Raw genomic sequence first — 20,677 nt, forward strand, 5'->3', positions numbered from 1 at the left:
GTGCAACTTATGCAATTCTGGAACAGACTATAGGTCCATCTAAAACACAAGCAAACATAGAGTGGTCAATTCCATATCAAATCTATGTAACAGAGGCCATGTTAGACAGGATACAAAACACAAGTGGCTACTGACAGTAGCAAGGAATTGGCATCATGCCATAGCCTGGCATCAGTACCTTTTGATTATACTGCAAGGGAGAGGAGTGTCACCTGATGATGACATTCCAGTGCCAATCACTATGAAGTTAATTGAGAAGCAACATCTTGACTTCATGAATGTCATAGATGAAATGATACTGCAGAAGTGATTAGAGTTAGCAGTTGAAAAGAAACTTAGAAGACAGTCTTTTAAGTGGGTAATAATGCAGACAAAAATGTGTTGCGTGATAAATAAACTTGAGCTATGGTAATTTTATGCAAATGAAGCTGAACATCAGGAAGCTTAAATACAGACAATATAACTCATAATGACCTGTCCACAAGACAAGAAGGCACTTCCTCATCATGTCTAAAATCACATCAAATGAAATTTGTGAACATAGTTGAAGGAGAGACCATATGGGAAACACCTGCATCAACCCAAGCTGTAGGGGCTGTTGACAGAAGAGATGTTCCTGGTGCAGAAACATCTGCAATTGGAGACTTCCTGATTTGTCAGCTGTCAAACCTGATGCCACATCTTTATGGAGTTCTGGCCAAAGGGTATGATAAAGATAGTGATGATCATGAAGACATCAGCCCCACAGTAGCAGTAGACACACACAGCTTTGACATCATCTGCAGACCCTCCACTGAAGGTATACAGATGACAGCATAGTAGCTGTGTCTACGGACTCCAGGGTGAGACTTGAGGAAAAGACAGATGATGTCCTCACTCAGATGCAGCATTGGTGCAAGGGCAACAAAGTGACTGCAGTTTTTCATAAAACCACATAGTACATACTTTTGAAGGGAAGACTTTCCATTGCCAGAAGTCCTCCCCTGAGCCTTTACAGAATCCCTGTAAAATGCAACACTGTTTTTAGATGTTTAGGCATTTCTCTAAATGACAAAAGAAGCATTCTAGAACATGTAAAATCCTTTACTCAGAAAGTGGCTGAAATTATGCTTAAGATTGCCCATGCTGCCACTGCTGACTATATATCATGATTGCATTTGATACAGTCATACCACAAAACTATCTTCAGTCCTGTTTTGGTCTTTGCTGCCAGTGTTTGAGTGCATCGCCTTCAACTAGGCAGCTACAAAACAATACTGTGACAAATTCAGTGAACGTACTTCTGAGGGTCACCAGTGCCTTTTGCAATACACCTTCGATGGTTTACTTGTGATTCTCAGGAGATGTCCAATGGGTATAATGGCATGTTACAGGAAAGCACTGTATTAGTTGGGGTGTGAACAATATCATCATGTGTACAAAATCACAGAAAATAAAATTACTGATAAGAGACATTTACGAAACCGGAAGTTAGATGAATGGCAGTCTGACTGGGGCACTAGAAGCACTGCAAGGTAGGTTTACAGCACATTCCCAAGCATAAGGAATGGCTCAAACTGCAGGACATTTCCCCTACTTGAGGTGTGGTGCACCTATTAACACACCCTGGTCCATATTCCAAACATCTGCATTGATTGGGATGTAGTAACACACCAACCTGTGAATGTAGAGAGGAAGGTTCCGCTGATCATGACTTTTTCAGTCGCTCCCTTTTTCACATAAAGAGAGATACTGCAGACAATTAGACAGCGATCAGCAGACAGTTGGAAGCGACCAAAACTTATGGAGTGCAGTTAATATGATTACATATCAAATATCTAAAAGGCAACCACTGAAGTCTCAGTCCGTAAAATCAAGTGGATGCTCTGAATATCAGTATAACGAACACAAAAAAATTAAAGAAAGAATGCTATGGACATCCTCACAGGTATATGTAGACTTGACGATTGCTGAGGTGTGCAGAAACCATTGTGGGTAATGTGAATGGTGTAGCAACCACATATTTAGAATTAGGTATAGTTGTAATTAGTTAGCAAGCCTTGAGTTATTCTGAGGCTGCCAGTAACCTATGTAGAAACATATCTTATGTTCTTTTTTTTTAATTCTTATTTGCAATATTGTATTTTATTTCTACATTAATATTACCAGTGTTTGCTGTTAATATAACTTATTATGGTATACGTAAGATAAAACATTGTATGTCACCATGATTATTGAATGTGTATGACCTTTTTAGAATTTCCAAGTAGCAGGTATAAAGTTTTTGACAATAAACTGAATTGAACTGAACTGAAAAAAAAGTTGTATCAAGCAGTGCAGATAAGTCAATAAAGAACTTGGTACATTTGCAGCTGATATTCTCTGGAGCCTCCTGGGCTCTCACCTCATCTACACCACCCGCTTGCACCATCCTGGTTCATATCTGCCCCATCCTGCACTGAGGGGTGCTATAGGATTTATGTACGTATGTATGTGTAGATGTAGACTACAGAAAATATTGTGATTGCCTTTCACATTAAAAAATATTGTTGGGAACTAGCTAGCCTAATTTTTTTTTATTTATTTCAAATGTTTTGTTCCACATTTAACTGTAAATGATAGACTGTGATAGTGACTCACACCTATGATAGTAACTGACTCGCACCTATAAAAGTTTTATAATTTGGAGATTTGAGTATTTTCTACATCTATTAATAATTCCTCCTTCATTTCAAAATGCTGCATACAAATGAACAGCATTATGAAAGACTACAAATAGGAGGATGCAATTGGCACATAACATTGGCATATAGCTGTTTGTTTTTCACAATAACAATGACAAAAATTTAAACATAACACATGTGTGGGCAACTGCACATATTAGGTTTAAGGGCATGATATTGGGCAAGCCCCTCTCCTTCCTCCACTAAACCTTGGTTGGGGTGCCAGGTTTCTTTGTGGCATAGTTTGAGGTCTACCTCGGTTTGAAAGGCAATAATTTTGTTGAAAGCTGTCAAACTCGGTGAATATTAATGTAAAATAAAGATTGTTATGGTAACAGACTGACATGTGGCATAGCTTAATATTTATGTTTGTGTCATATTTCAATACACTTTGCCATATTTAATGCACTTTTTTTATAATAGAAATTAAAACTGCGAGGTAAATTCAGAAAATGTATGTTAGACAATGAGTAAGCACCAGACGAGTATTTTGATACTTATTATGTACATATATCATATATAGACACTACAAAAAATGCAAGGGGTGTTACACTACATAACTTTTACCCACATTTGATCTGTTTTTCTGCATTTGCTTCTGCTGCAAAAACAAGTTTGTGTTTACATATTACAAACATTTGCATGTAATTAGATTAGTAGGAAATGCTTTATATGTTGAAGAACATTGAGACATGTTGAAAAGAAAATATAGTATCATGTGTTATGCTGCTCTTTCATTAGAACTAATAACATGTAGTTACTTCACTGGCATCAAACAATTAGGTAACAGTAATCCATAACTCTGATTATCCTACTGATTAGTCTGTCACTATAATCAAGATTACTGTCATTTGAACCTGGTTTCCACATTTAATTCCCACAACCAAAGCTCCATTCAAGAATATGCACTGACCTAACATTCCAAAATTACTGCTGTGGGCAGGACTGTATTTAAAAGGTTTGCTTAGCAGGCGAATGACATTACTTAGGTCAACAAAGCTCCTTACAGGTCAAGTCACCAGGTGGTGCTGTAACAGACTTTCAACCTCTCTGATGATGTTATAAATCAATTCTCTGCCATCCCATAGACACACGTGGAAATAAAAATTTGATCTTTGCATCTTTCTCTTTGCATTCTATTTAGCTACTATCAACAAGTGATTAGTCTGACAGCTGCTCAATTTGTGAGTGGATTTTGTAAGTTTGAGTGAGATTTTCTGGGCTGTTGTAATTAGCAAATGAACTGATCTTGTGTTTTCCGCAGTTTACAATACCAGAAAGTAATCACATATTGGTGCATAATAAGATGTTTCATTGCAAAAGAGAGAATGTGTGGTGTTGCAATCATAAATGGAGCTAGTATCAAAGAAGTATTTGAATGATGGGTTTTATATGGTGGTATCATATTAAAGAAAATATTTGGTATGAGAAACAGGTCAACCAAAGAGTCTGATTCCACCTGTCTGCTTGGACCGATGATGTAACAATGTCATGAAATCGTTGAGGTTTGGCATGTTTGAAATGGATTGTTTTTGCAAAGGGCTTGGTGGAGTATGCTGTGACACATTCTTGTGTGGGATGTTCATTTACAAATTGTTTGTGAGTGATGTTAGTGCAGCACTGAACTTGGTGCTGTGTGTTACTCCATTTCTTGGGTGTTTTATTGCCTTGACAGCAAAGTTATTTTAATGTTGTTAGCTGTTGGCTAATGATTTCTTTTTGATTTGGATATTGTTAGTTGAATGTATAATTAAGGGTTTGAAAGTATTTTTTTTTTAATTTTTTTTTTCATTTGGTAATATGTATAGCTCTTACAATGACATTTACTAGCTACTGGTTGCTGCTATCAGTGACACTTTGGCATCCAAAATTAAATTTCTCCCGAGTGTGGCTTGCTGATGGAATGTGTGAAGTGTCAGTATTCTGCAGAATTTATGAAACTGAGCAAATGCTCTCTTTCTCAAAAGCAGGGACAAGTGTGATGGTGTTTTCAGTGGTGGTTATTTTTGTGTGTGTATGTGTGGGGGGGGGGGGGGCAGTTGTGAGAGACAATGCTTGGTTTTCTGGTAGCAAACTACCAATAACTACTATTTTATATATGACACTTTTGGATTTTTAAATTTTGCAAAAAGTTAATCTCGCATGAATTAAGAACTGGAATTCAACGTATAGTTGGTTAGAAAGAAAATTGTAGAGAAATGTGTTTATCTATAATGTTTAGGGAAAAAATTGTGAGAAAGATGTAATTTTTGAAATACTTAAATCAATATATGGGTTAGAAAACTGGAGAAAGGAAGTAATTCCTCATCTGTGATGGGTATTCAGTGCCACTGAAAGAGGTAGCGACAGTATGTATTTCTTTTTTTCTTGCTGAAGGAGGTACTTTAAATATAATAAAGGATAACATCTTACCTGGAATAACCATAGTGTCCAATTTTTTCAGCTCATAAAAGTGCCTGTCCAATGAAGAACTGAAGCACCTATATAAAACATAGCCTTCACTTCAGTGATCTGCCTACAGAAGCACATACATACTGCAAACAGAGTGGAAGGAATGTGTTCCGCTATTAAAAGATATTTTCGAGCAATAAGGCAGTGTAAAAACTTGTCTGACTGTTATTTATTTGAATATAGATGAAAAACATTTGCGTATTTTAGGAATAGTGCACCTCATCTGTACAATGGCAACTCTAAGTGCTATAATTTGCAGGCACAATCTTACTGTAGTACACATAAGTATTTTGCTAATCTGTTGTTTGCCCCACTCACACATTCAAATAAATTACAACTGAATTTTTTTCTCGTCTCATAAAAATATATTTTAATTCCAGGCCTCATTTTCTGTATTGTGTTTCTATTTGCTTGACTATTTATTTCCTTGAAAGTTATTTGTGGTTTATGGAGGAGTTTTTGAATCTTTTGTACCTATACAAACCAACACAATCGTAGTGAAATCATCCTTTGACCCCATTCTTTTTCCCTGATCTATTAGTATTACTTTGTTTCTATGTGCTACAACACAAAAAGTACTTTATCATAACCACACACACCCTGCAAATATCCATCCCCGATTTACAATTTTCTCTTTGTCAAATACAAAAGTATGTTTATGCTATCATCTATTTCCTGCCAAACTTTCTGTGATCTCTAAAACACATTTCAGTGAATTGTGATTTATTAGTCTCGTAACATGAATAATTTAAATCATTTGATTCAGGTACAGGAGAGACTTAAAACTGTGGTAAAATTTCATCATAAACATAGAACAGCTGCTGTTAACAAACAGCATAATTGTAATAATAATAATAATAATAAAATTTTGTTATATATACATAAAATAAAAGAATATATTTTAGACTCTTTGGCTTCATATTAAATATGTTTTTGCCCTTTAACTTGTTATATATTGTCATCTGGATATACTGCGGAGTCCATACAAATAATTTCAATTGGTGTGTGGATAGCATAATATTATTTTATTTCTCATGTTGTATGTGTTGTTAAAACGATTTTCTTCAAATACTTTTTTCTGCTGTGTAGGAGGATTGTTTGTATAGGGAGAGAACAGTTAGGATGTGCAGTTTCCAAAATAATGGGTGACAAGATTCTGCTTGTTGTACAGTACACATTTATTTGATAATTTTCTTCTGAAGTTTCAGTATTCAAAATAACTCTTGTTAGTGTTTTGATTCCAAATGAAAAACTGCTTGGTTTATTTAACAGAAACTCAATATGTGTATCCAGCTTAAGTCTTTGTCCACATTTAGTCCCACGAATTTGATCATGGCAACTTCTTCTGTAAGTTCATTGATAATGTTGTGTTTTAAGTTCCATGCACTCTGAATGTTTGGTTTTGAAATGTACCATATGAGTTTCAGCAATGTTCAGTTTCAACCCATTTAATTGGAACCAGTTGTCTAGGGTATGCAGTGCTCTCATGATGGGGTTCAGAATTTTCAGAACTGATGCGGAATTTATATTTATGAGCTAGTCATTTACTTAGAATAGTAACAGGATTGGCTCCAAAATGGAAATTTTGAGGCACACATTGTGATACTGTACTCCATGTAGAATAATAATTCAGTGTATTTGAAGTGATAGTTACCCTTTGTTTACTGTTGTTCAAGCACGTTGTGAATCATTTCATTTCAGAGCACTGTTTTTAATCCCATATTTATCTAATTTGTAATACTCATTGTTGATATTCCTACCTGGAGTTTCCATTGTTTAATTTGTAGATGAGCAAGGCATGGTTCACGGAGCCAGATTCTACAGTACACTTTTTTCTAGGTTCATCCAACTCACAGTGTATTTATTTCCAAAATCAGTCACATTAAATAAGATCACAGCTATAGTTATAAATCTGTATATACAAGTTTCAAAAATCGTGCCTAGAAACCAAGTACCTTTCTGATTTGAACATTCTTTCTTATGCTGATTCTTCCACCACCTCCATTTCTCCCAAGAAAAATATTCTTTGTAGGTAGCACACTCGTTGTATTAACACACTTTCATGACTTGTCTCTTTTTGTGGTGAATGCAATGGTCCACTTTTAGTGTGGTAAGACACCTGATAATCTGTAAAGTAACTAATGAAATGTGAATGGAATATCTGTTTTTCCCCACTGCCATCTGTCTCACATCATTATAATGACATGTTACCCTAACGTCCTGATTGGCTGAAACATTTCTAACTTTTGAAAGAATCTACTGTTACCAACATTTGGTCCTTATGTAACATACTTTTATCTACAAATAGCAAGGTAAATGATAGAGAAACCTATGGTGATTATTTCAGTGCACATTACACATGTATACCATACACCAACTGTCAAAAATGGAAAATGGAAGGAGGAGGCATTCTACATAAGTTTTAATACCTTACTGGCAAAGGAGGTGTATAGGAACAGAGGCTATAGGATGTAAATGCTTAACTTTTTTGATGGGTAGTTCATCTGAACCTGTCATTCGGGAGTGGTTTACTTGTAGTGTCACATTGGGCGTTGTTGTAAGATGTGGCAGTAATTTGCTGTGTAGACAAATACTGTGTTGTCATGAATTATTTCTGTAAGTTCATTACCAGTTCTATTATATGCACAGCCAGATAATTCTATCCTCCCCTTTGAGACTAGTCACTTCACTGATGGACCATGCCCCACAACAACAGGCTAGACACAATTGTTGCCCTTGTATATGACAGTAGTGTGATCATATCATAGGCAGAACATGATAAGGTGTTCCTAATGGCATTATGAATTAGAGGCCAGAAGAATGTTGTAAATATGGTAGCTAGGATATAACATTTTACAACACTGGGTCAGACCAATGACCTACACACGACAGCAGCATCTGTCTAAAAAATATTCTGTTGCTGAAGTCCATTGCTTTATATCCTGAGGCAGTCAGTTTAATTTGATGGCAGGCCATGTTACAATCCAAATGCACAGGCACGAAAGGAGGAAAAATTGAGGTGAACATCAGCTGAACAAATTTCTGGAGATGCTGGCAATTATAAGTGGTGAAACATAATATTTTCCGATTATTTTCCTCGGGAAATGATGGTCCAGTACAGTTATACATTATGATGTATGTTCGAACACCAAATATGTCAGTAATATCACACTGGTTTGTATATCTGACTGAAAGGGGGTGGAATGCTAGTGTTATGATCCCACTGTGTGACAACTCCTATTTGCGAGAAGTAACACATTTATAGTAGGATTAGTCTTCAGCACAAGTCAATAATGGTGTACATGTGGTTTCCATGGCTGAACAAGAATGCTTCTCTTGACTGATTTCCTCTGGCCCCAAATTTCAATACTATCAAAAAGCACATGGCAGAGACTGTGCAGTCTTGCCCACTCATCTCATACAGGGTGCCTAAGGGATGCCACATTCTCAGAATGCTACATATGTTGTTCATGCAAGTTTGACACACAGTTTGTGGATCACTAATAACTGCTATCGTAGCACTCTCTGCTAGGCTGCACTAATACTCTGCAAATACTGTCCACTGATGTCCAGCCGAGGCTAGCAGGAGCGGTGCTTATATTCACTTTGGCTAGATGCCGCTCCTATCGTGGTGACATACTGGTCAGCGTGCTATTGGACGACATCGTCCCACCACCTTCTCTTCTCTTGTGTTCTTCATCTTCATTCTGGCGCTTGTGGTTATGCCAGAACAGAGATAAAAGTGATAATGTGAGAAAACTAACTTCTCTGTGGCAGGAACTCGAGGTGCTTCCAGATCGTCATCATAACTGTCTAGAGAAAGATGATAGAAAATGATTTACTGCCCAGCCCAAACTCGCTCCCCCACAGGATGCAGATGGTGCAGTTATCAAGTACTGAATAAATCATGTGCTGTGCCCTCTTGTAAGTTCTATACTTTTTAAGGACTGATTTGTTTGTTGTGTTACCTTGGAATTTTTTACTGATTGAACAGATTAATGCATAAACACAAACATTGACCTTCAGTGGTATTCAAGTAAAAGATTACTGCTGCATTACTCAAACAAAATCTTGCCACCATTTCATCTTTGCCTACAGAGTACCATCTCATTCAGCCAGCTTGGCTGGATTTGCGATTTCCAGGCAGAATGGTCACAGTCTGCAGCAATCAAAAGGATATCATCTAGTGAAACCAAAGTTATGTCTGGGCTACCCAAAGGAATTGTTATAGGCCCTCCACTGTTCTTAATTTATGTAAATGATTCAGGGAACAACCCAATCTGAGCAGCCCTCTCATATTATTTGCAGAAGTTTCTGTTGTTTACAGACTAGTAAACACACCAGAATATCAAACTGGTTTAGAAAATATGTGTGCATGGAATGAAAAGTGGCAATTGACCATGAACAATAAAACATGTGGGTTCCTTCACATGATTACCAAACAGATTCTGTAAAATTTTAGTCACATGATAAACTGTATAAATTTAAAGGCTATCAGTTCAACTAAATACCTGAGGATATGCAATCATAAACAATTTAAACTGGAACCATCACATGGTAAATGTTGTAGGGAAGTGGAACAAAAGACCTCAATTTATTGGCAGTTAATTTCTTATTATTGCAAAATGAGAGGAAGAGAGCATCATATCTGATAAGAGAGGTGGGTTGACAATCATCTAAACAAAGGTGCATTTCACTGACAAGAACTTTTCACAAAATTTCAGTCTCCAACGTTTTCTCCAAAATTCAAAACATTTTGTTGAATCCCAATCAATACAGGGAGAAATGACCATTATCATAAAATCAGAGCTAGCACAGAAGATTTAGATGTTCATTTTTTCCACATTTTATTCAAGAGTAGAGTATCTGAGATACTGCTTTTAAACTAATTCTTAATTTTGAATTGCACAGTAAACAAGTAGAGTAGACATACTACTCTTAACTGAGCCATTATGTGGGAAGCATATTTTTCTTGCAACTATTTGCATTATCACATTTATTCATTTTTCTCTCAACTACTGTTCAGGTTAAAAAGCAGGAAAATGGCTATAGACTATCATGACAACTCTAACAAATATCACTGTTCTGAAAATACACTCCAGTAAATACTGTTAGCATCTGCTAAGTCCTCACACTTTAAGCTAAGTACTATGACTATCATACCATAAAACTGTCCTCTGCTCCACAGAACAATGAGAGCATTGCTATACAACTTAAAATGTCAGTGTACAATTTTTCTAGGCAGAAGTGTGAACATGAAAATCAAGTCCTGTCACCACTTGATGGATTTGCCTCTCAATGATCTCTCTCTACTCGTGACTCACGACAAATTGTTTGAACTAGCTGTCGAGGGTTTCTGATGACCATTTTGCACTATAGGTTTTTGAGTTCGGTGGTCCCCACAAATCATTGTCATCTCCAGCAGTAAATTTCTAATAATAATTGCATTTAATGCTTGCTTCACTTTTACAACTTCACAATAAGCCCACAGAAATTGAACCTGGAAAGATATTTTTAATCAGGTGCCTAAACATATTTGGCACACTACAGCCAAGCCTTACTAAACATCTTTTTCATTCACTGCAACACGAAATGTCTATGACATCCAGCACATTCATGTGTGTCTGGAGATTTTTGGCCATATAGTGTAGGTTGAAAATTGCAATTCCACTCTTAAATGGTGCAAAATTGGTTCATAGCTAGTAAAATTTGTTGCAGTTTTAAGTGATTTTAAGTCTTTGACAGCAGAGTAACCTGTTCAGAAATAAAGTAGCACATTGACAAGTGACTAGTAGCATCATAATTTGAAATATTGTGTCTGTAAACAAGTAAACACATGGACTGCATGTACTACATTAAAAATGACGAAGCACTACATTGTCTTATTCAATTTTTTAAATACATACCTGAATACAAACCAACCTCATACACAATAAACAAACTTAATTTTACACCACAATTGTGGTGTTTTGCAAGCAATTTAACAGGTAACAATGTTCAGTTGTTTCACTGTATTTGCACTTATCAGTTGGTACATCATATTGTTAATAAACCACTGTCACAAAAACTTCAAGTTTAATTACGACATTCTGATTCCAGGGAATAGGTGTTTTTTCATCAGCAAGTGACTGATATTAATGGCTATCACTGCATTTATTTCTCTCAAATAATGACACTATTGCTTTTGTCATAAATGTTTTAACAGACATGACAGATCTGCTGCTATCTTGTGATACTAGGAAAACACCGTAAATGACAAATTTTATATAAATTTATTCTTTTCCTGTAAGTACATTAATGCCACAAATTGTGAAATGTACATATTTTGTCATTAAATGCAGTGAGGGGAAACATTAAACTGTAAGGAACAGTGAAAAAGCACCATTATCTGAGTAACATAGTAGTGCTAAAACAAAGTGTGCATTTACTTTATTCAGGACATCAACAGGTAAGTGCTATTTAATAATCACATATCTGAAGTTGGTAATACATAAATAATTCCTTATCCTAGTAGGGAAATGATGTGTTTTATGCTAATAATTTTACACACTGTATTTTATAGTGATAAGTTATATAATCAAAAAATTCTATTTACTCCACTTCACTTCGCAAATGATTAAGTAATTACCAGCAGCAAATGTTTTGCACATACTTTCATTACTCAGAATAAATAATTAGATAATTTCACAGTCCTCAAACTTCATTAAAAATGAGAAATTCTTAAATCAGTCATTTTATTCCATTTTAGATAAAGGTACAACAGTGAATACACTTCCTTTTAATCAGTAACTTCAACAACAATCACTCTCAAGCTAGGGAAACAGGTATCAGTACATGGAACTTGTTTCTGCAATTTATAATTCAAATATAAATAACTATATAAAAATATCTGTCATTAAAAATCTTTTTTCCACTCTATTAAAATGCAGGACACAATCTCCACATTCAGTTCTCTTCAGAAAAGTGCATGTAACATACTGACACTAACTCAACATAAATACACATTACTAAAACACTGTACTCATATACAGTTTTCTGCCCACAGAGTAATGAATGAATGAACAATAAGAAATGCTATTTTCTTTGGCATTCTCACCAAGAAGTCCTTATAACACCTTGGTTATAACCAAAATATTTCACAACTGGTACACACAATACCTTTCAAGAATACTCAACAATGCTAAATTCCAGCTGCGTTCATTTCCACTACTGCAAAAGAAGCATCACAATTTGCTGCTTGCATTTTCTGTAATTTTTGAATTTCTGCAAAACAAAACAGGAAATATGGATTAATTAACAGTTAATTTATGTTCAAAACACTTGATTCTAATATGTTTTACACTAATTTTATAACTAATGCATTTTCATTAATTCAGTATTCACAAATATGAAGTACATTTTGGGTTTTTACTACCTCTTGTGCCAAGTGATTTGAAAATTGACAACAGTCATTTTGCTGCACAGATATGGCACTGTAAATAGCTAAAAACAAACTTAATATACCATACTAGACAGGCAAGTTTGCTTAAAAAAATTTAGGCATAAATAATTTAGCCAGAAAATGTCTGGAGTAAAAAACAGTTTATAGTATATCATCATATCTTGACATGTTATAATCAAACCATGCGCCACAGAACAGCAACAATCATGCAGGAAACAAACAATACATTGAACTACACAGTAAAAATTTAACTAAAGGTAGATTGAAATCCCTGCTCATGGGCTACAGATTTACTTCTGCCCTTCAGTAAAACTAGTTCAGTATATTAACTTTGAATTTAGAAATTGTTACCTTTTCTACCACAAAATCAACCAAAATATGAAAGTTTAAAATACTCAGAGCTGACTGTATAAACATTGCTGACTGGAGATCAATTTTGACTTAGCTCATAAATTAACATGTTCAGGAATCCACTTTATTGTGTAACCCTAAACTTGGGTCCTCTGAGTGAGGTTCACTGTTGATCTAAATTAGCATAAAACATGTTCAGAAACATGCACTAAAATCAGCTATCAATATGATTATCGCACTTTAACTGCAGATAGTAATCACACCAAAGGTGGCATGTTGTAAGGCTGGAGAAAAGCAAGCAGAAAAAGGTGCAATTTTCAAACTTCTCCCCAGCTACATAAAGTAAAGTCATATGGTATGAATGACTGGGAGACCCCAAAGGGCAGATTCAGCCACCTAACTGGAAAAGTTAAAAACTATTTATTGCTGGAAACAATACTGAATCAGTATAGAGACACAATTGAAGATAAAAAACCTTATAAAGTTGCTACAGCCAACAAAGAATAGGTGTGGAACAAAGATGCCAGTGTCTAATTCACAGAACTGGGGAAAATTATGGCTGAGATGTTATGAAAATGTAAAGAAAAGGTCCAAGAAAGCATTCCTGGATGAAAAGGTATCATTTTAATATGCAGTTTACAATTATTATGCTTCAGCTTAATGTAACCACATGTGCCATGTCAACTCTAGCAAAAACAATGTCAGTCAAAACTTTTCAAGGTTGAACTGCATAAAACTGTAGGCATAATTTCATTAGGCCTACTGCTACAGAATGCAGACAGAAGAACTTTGCATTTCTGAAGGCATAATTTATTTCTATTTCGAATCCTATGCTGACACGGACTTTCATTCAGAAGTTATATGCAGCAATCTGTATCTATTTTAATGTGCTCACAATAATTTTTTGAAAAAATTTGCTGTATAAAAGATAGTTTATAATCATTGTCAACATGTTGTTCTGATAAAGATTTAAACAACATTCAAGGTTGTAGTTCATTTGCAACATCAGTAAATGAGGAGATGACAAATATAAATAAAAATATCATACACCTAATTGATGACAATGAAAAAGAATCTTAAGAAGAGAATGGTTACATTGAACTGGTAAGAATGATAGCGTCATCTGACTGCGACGCTAAAAATAACCTCTAAATACAATCAGATGAGCAACACATATACCAGAGGTATTTTACAGAATGTACAGTGTCAAAATTGTCTCCCAAAAGCAAAAGAACAGAAAATGTTCTCCAAGAGAAACAGCAATTTTACAAAAGGAGTGTTACAGTGCTTGAAGCATGAACACAAATTAAAAGCAAAATGCATGCTCGAAAACATGAAATAACAATGGTAACATGGAAAGTAGACAGAAATTAAAAAACTGGAACAATAAAAAATGAAATTTATATCAGGCTTTCTAACTGAAAATTTGTTAATTTATTCCAATTTTGTGACTGCTTTTAAGTAAATACATTGTTAGTAAATGGTGCCCTCATTGAATTGTGACTCCTGTTAACTTCATTTTCTGTTGTTACTGGAATTTCTTCGTAGACCTTCTGCTAACAAATACTGTTTCCTCTGTTTGAGGCCCATCATATGAAGCACTGGAAGCTGTATTATACTGTGCTAGTGAAATTCTTCAGTTTGAACAACTGTTTCACAATTTACTTTTACTTTGAATCTCATACAACTCAGTATTTTGCACAGTAGCAAACACTGCCACATACAAAATAAACCACCTGATAATGACTAATTGCCTTACATATGCTTACTACTAGTTTTGTTCATCAATTTGTGTATAGTTGTCATAGCAATTTAAGCATATGTTTTGTAGCTAAAAATTTGATGTGTATTGTGTAGTTACTGTTATTCAAACCTAGATCTTTTCACTACAAATATTTAAAAATTACCTTTTTTTACTTCTCCTTTATGTATCTATAAAACATCTTAAACTATTCAAATTGATTATGAGTCATCTCCAAGAACTGTTATTAGTCCACTTATTACCTGCATTTATTACTTACACAGTCAATCAATTCCTTAATCTAACGTTACAGACTAAGAAAATAATATTTCATGCTTCAGCAGTGTAAGTGTGTGTATTCATATATTTACTTGACAGTTTTTACGTTAGTAACAACTTCTTTAATATTTACTTCTTTGTTGTTTTTTAATGAGTAATACATGGTGAGTGCTCAGTTGTAAAGATATAGGAAATCTTTAACACAGAGCTTAAAACTGCCGCAATGTCAAAATGTCAGTCAAATGCAGAATGGTGTTTAATGTTATATATTAGTATCTGATCAAAGCAGTGATTAGTAGCTGCACAATATATTTGGTAGTTTTGTTATCTTCACATAAAAATATGATCTTTAATCTATTTTTGCAGGACTACAATATATTCCTTTTATGTTTTTGATTTGACTGCAAATTCCTGATGTGGATTACACAATTGTTTTAAAAATATTCTGACCAACCAAGTTTGTGCAGTGGTTAACCAAGAAACACGTTTCTAATCTGAGTCTTCCCATTCTGGTTTTCTATCTTCTTTGGTTTACCTAAATCTCTTCATGTGACTACCAGAATGGGCCCTCTCGTAAGACCACAGCCAATCATTCCCTCATTATCGTGCAGCTAAACTAATTTCATAAACTCACATTCATTGTGCCATTTGTTGGTACTGAAATGGCAACAGGTAATATTTATATCCAGAATTTGAAACTGATTACAGTCAGTAATGAAAACAGTATCACAAGCTATGAGCAAGACATGAATTTCCAAAGAATTCTGACAATGAAATGGGGACCTTTACCACTGAAGAGAATAAAATGATATCATCATCAAGAATAATTATTTCTTATGAAGACTTCAAATTTGTAAGAAACTAATTGAGTATATTCAAAATACCTTTAAGTGCATAAGGAGAAGAAAGCAAGGCAGGGAGATTTACAAAGCTTCCTAAAGAAATAAAAGAATGCTTTAAGAAACAGATATGAAAAACAATTTTTCAAGAATATTTTCAGAATTTGTTATTAATATAAATTTCTTGCTCTCACTGTTTCGCTCAAATATGAAATCAAACAAGTGAAAGAGTAAAAATTTTGACCAATATTGTTTCTTTGTAATTCAAAAAACTAATGTTACTCACAGGCAAAATGTCTTAAATATAACCTCCTAAAATTGAAAATAGCATTCTACTAGCAATTTAATTTTATGAGTCTCCCATCCAGAAACATACCTAGCACAGTTTCTCAAAATACCAATTATTCTGCAAATATCGTATACATTTGTGTTTTCCATTTCATAAAACAGACATGAGTTCAATAATGTTCTTAGATGCTTTGCTGTAATCCTATTAAAGATATGCTGTTACATATACAAACAAAGGATAGTACTACTAGCCTTGGAAGGACGTCAATGAGATTTTATAGCATTCATTGTGAAAACAACTATTTAAATTCTTTGAAAGTAATGGAGAATGGCAGCAAGGCATTGTTTTTCCAACACAGACCATAATAGTTTGAAAAGATTCATATTTGTTAATTTTCGTGCCAGAGAAGACATTATTCCATCCTCGTGCTCATGAAACATATATAGAGCATCATGTTCAAAATTCAGTTCCATGTTTGAAACAGTGTCTACACAACTGCATCAACATTATCACCTACAATAGTTTCATAGATATTACCAGAAAAGCCTTTTAATTCATTGTGACTGTGGCACTCTTTGGGAACATTAATATAACCCTCCAAACCACTAAAGAGCCTTGCTGAAGTTATGTAGTTGGAAGAAGACAAGTCTTAACAAATGCTGCATTAAACATTTCCATTGAATAACAGTTCAGGATTTGTGATCTTTGCACTACAGCAGCAGCATCTTTGTAGTCACCCAATTTACAACAGTTTTGGCAAAAGCAACACCACCACAAATTTTTCATTTATGCATCAGTGGCATCAGTCTGCTTATTAAATTTTAACAATCCACTTCGATGTCATCCTATCTTTAGTGAGCATAGTTTTTCCTTCATTCTTATGTTTAACAAACAAAGTTTTCCTATGAACTAGGCACAATGTCCTAATACCATATGTAGTAGCTTTGGATACTTTTAGCACATTTGTAACTGTTGTCTCCAATACTACCACTATGAGGACACAAATAATTTGCCATTGTTGGAAGTATACAAGCGCTAACATGATTGTTGATCAAACCATTACAACAATCACTGAACACTTCCAAGGATGTTAGAAAATAATCTCTGGAAATAAGGTGCTTATATCAGTGTTTTTATATTATTTTGTTCAGCCCTTTGCAGGTGAATTCTTGCATAAAACTATCATCAGTGCCAGTTGTCTAGTTTCAAAACTATAAAGTAGAGTAACCTGTATCATGAACAACATTAACATGGGGAGCAGATTGGGGTCAGGGATGGGTACTGAAATTAGGCTTAAAATTTGTTGGAAGTTGCTAAGTGCTCTTGCTGTCAAATACTGTATGAATGAAGTCCGGGTATTTGCACATCATCAGTTACACTACCTCAAGAAACAGTTTCTAATTGTAAAACTTGTCTTGCTGTGGTTAACATTTAATGTAAGATTAGTAGATTATGACAAAAATTTTAATTTTGTCAGTAATTATATGAGAGATTCAAAATCAAATTGCTGTTGGATAGTCTTTTTCATAATACAGTTACTTGTATCCGTACCTGAATGAACATCTAAATTATAGTACACTGCTTTCATTAGCATGAAACTTTATCACATAGAGCCATTATTTACATGTATTGGTAGCTTCATCAACCAGAAACATTACAGTCAGTGTAAACACATACTTTGAAAAAAATGTGCAGGCAACTCCTTTATGGTAATAAGAGCACTGTGGATGCACTTTGAAAATTTCTGTGGTTGAAAGAATTGCGCACTGCTCTATGAACAGAGTCTTGCTTTGGTAAGAGGTTTACGATCACTCCTACACAGATAGCTGATATAATTATTATTGGTGAGGCAACCACCACCTAATGTCAAGCAGTGTGCAAGCTGTGTCACCATTTGAACATCCAATCATCCACCTTTTGGAAGGTGCCTCAAAAAATTCAAACAATGTATCTATTCAAGGTTCATACTGAGAGACATTTGACAACAGGAGAAGAAAAGGCATTTTAACTTCGCTCCTTGCTTCCATACTAGGAAGTAAGATAGTGGTACCCAGTCATTGAGCATCATATAGAGTGGCATAGCACATTTTCTCCCATGGGTGCAGTCAGCAGAGAACACACAGATTCGATGAGTATGGGGTCATTACTCTTGATAGATATGCATGAAGTTCCTTGGCATACAGAGGTGTAACTTCAAAGTTAGTTTCATCATTGCTCCACTGTTCTTTGAAGTCATTGGTACTTAATGTCCAAAGAGATGCAGTGTGTGTAGTTTATATTACTGTGACATACTACGCCACTATGCAACACCTGCCCCATAGAAGACAGAGATGCACTCCATACATCTATCTCAAAGCAAGATTAATTTCCACAGCACAAAGTTAATCTGTTTCAACAACTTCTCTATAATACATTTCAAGTCAATCTATTTCTTGGGCATGTCAGTCACCATATTCTTTTATTGTAGGGCTAACCTTTTCTCCAGTTCCTAGGCAATATTTTAATTGTGTTCCTGCTAATACACTCACCCATTTTCTGCATAGAAATTGTTATGTGGGGTAAGTTTAGTTATAATTACAAACTCTTAACAGTAAATATACCATATGTTTTAATTTCTAGGAACTCCAATCAATAATTCTGTATTTTATTTAAGAAACCTAGTTGGTTTAATTATAAAATAATATGAAATAGTGTAAAATAAATAGTGGCTTCTGTAATTTTACAACCATTCCAAATTTACAAAAAGAAACAAGAAAATTCATAATATGTGCCCACTTAGAACAGTTTGGAAAATAAAATAAAGAAGAACTCAATAAGAATACAGGGTGAGGGAGGGCAGAGAAAATTAATGATAGTGTCAATCTCTACAGAACCTCCCCCCCCCCCCCCCCAGGGGGGAGGGGGTTGGAGTGGAGGGAGAACTCCATTGCCATGATTCTGTGTTGGCTTTCTCTACCTCTCATTATATATCTCTCAAAATTATTGCTGTAGCATCTTGCATGTTCCTTTTCTTCTGAAGTATCAACTCAGACAATTAAAAAAAAAAGTAACCTTACAGCTAAAAATACAGGTCATGTTTTGTATGATGAAATGCTCACTTCTACTTCACTCACTTCTACGTCACTCAAGTGGTAGGAATATTCTTTAAATTTTACTTCAAATATTCTTTCTATTTGTCTAACTCTGCTCACTGTAAGAAATGAGGTAACACAAATGATAAATGATAGCATGAATTGCATAATATTTGGATTATACAAATTTAAATGTAACTACCTTGTCAGATAACAAGTTTTTCAAAATACATTGTCTAAATTTGGGACACATTCACAAAAAGATGGAGAAGACAACTGAGTGGGCATACTTATTGACTCTTAATATTAAATGATTTGTGTGCAACAAAAAATGATTAGACAATAATGAAAAATGTGAAGTATTTATAAGAGTTTGAATTCCTAAATTCCAGTGCCTGCTCATATTCCTTGTTCTGCACAGCCAAAATCCAGTCAGTGAGCATCTGTTGTTATGATTCATTTCTGATCATTTTATAGTGGCTTTATTATTACTCAACAATGGTAATTTGAATAATATTTTCAAATTAAAATCAAGGATAACATGCTGCACATACAACAGGCAACATTATTTCTCCTCCAAAAAAGTGAAAGCATTTGGTGCACCAGCTAACTATGACAAAAACAACCACCAATATTTTAGGACTATGACATCCAACACCAAAACAGATATATTCCGGACAATATTTACTATAAAACATTGGTACTTTTTGTAGACCATCAACAAAAATAGAAAACAGAACATACTGTAGCACACATGAAATCATTCACAATCTTATCAAACGAATAAATACTGTGCAACTCCTCTATAACATTACAGCTTATTATAATTGGTTGAGATCACAGCTGCCACTATTCCAATCATATGAAAATGCTATTGATGACATAATTCAAAACCACTGATTACTTTTTCATCATTTCAGAATCCTCCGTTTACACCACCTACCAACATACTATAAAAACAATTTACTTGCAGCACCACAACCCGACATGCACAAATGTACGAACAAAATTCCACATGTCTCCAGTTATTCACCATTTATTCTCCAGTGTGTAATTACCTTTTCATATGGGCAATCCTCATATTCGTGCAAGAATTTTGATGTATTTTAAACAGCTCAGAATGAGGAAAAGGGTTCTCAGTTTGCATTACTATTGCTGAGTTATGGCGAAGGCTGTTACCACAAATTTTACATTTCTTAAAAAAATGATCTGTCTCTCAATTATGGGCACATGGGCAATATATCTGACAACTTTCAAGAGAAAAGGCTTCATAAATTATGAGATTATTACTTATTCATATTATTGTCACATTTATCAAACCACACCCAACTGCATAATTTGATTGTGCAGATGGAGGTTATGCAGTTGGATGCGGTTTGATAAATGTGACAATAATATGAATAAGTAATAATCTTATAATTTATGAAGCCTTTTCTCTTGAAAGTTGTCAGATATATTGCCCATTTGCCCATTTGATTGTGCAGATGGAGGTTCCCCCCATGAACCATGGACC

At 34.7% G+C, this 20,677-nt stretch overlaps 1 protein-coding gene across 2 annotated transcripts in view; it reads right to left on the reverse strand.

Moving 5' to 3' along the window:
- Positions 1–11,246: 11,246 nt before the first annotated feature.
- The window catches only part of LOC126183995 (proton myo-inositol cotransporter-like), a 536,443-nt gene continuing 527,012 nt past the window's right edge, over positions 11,247–20,677 (reverse strand). For both annotated transcript variants that reach the window (XR_007536824.1, XM_049926349.1), the window contains one exon: positions 11,247–12,416. Coding sequence is in view for 1 of the 2 variants with exons in the window: in XM_049926349.1 (XP_049782306.1) it covers positions 12,377–12,416 (40 nt within the window). In the remaining variant the exon portion in view is untranslated. The remainder of the gene's footprint in view (positions 12,417–20,677) is intronic.

The sequence above is a fragment of the Schistocerca cancellata genome, chromosome 4 (assembly GCF_023864275.1).
Source record: "Schistocerca cancellata isolate TAMUIC-IGC-003103 chromosome 4, iqSchCanc2.1, whole genome shotgun sequence".
Lineage (NCBI taxonomy): Eukaryota > Metazoa > Arthropoda > Insecta > Orthoptera > Acrididae > Schistocerca > Schistocerca cancellata.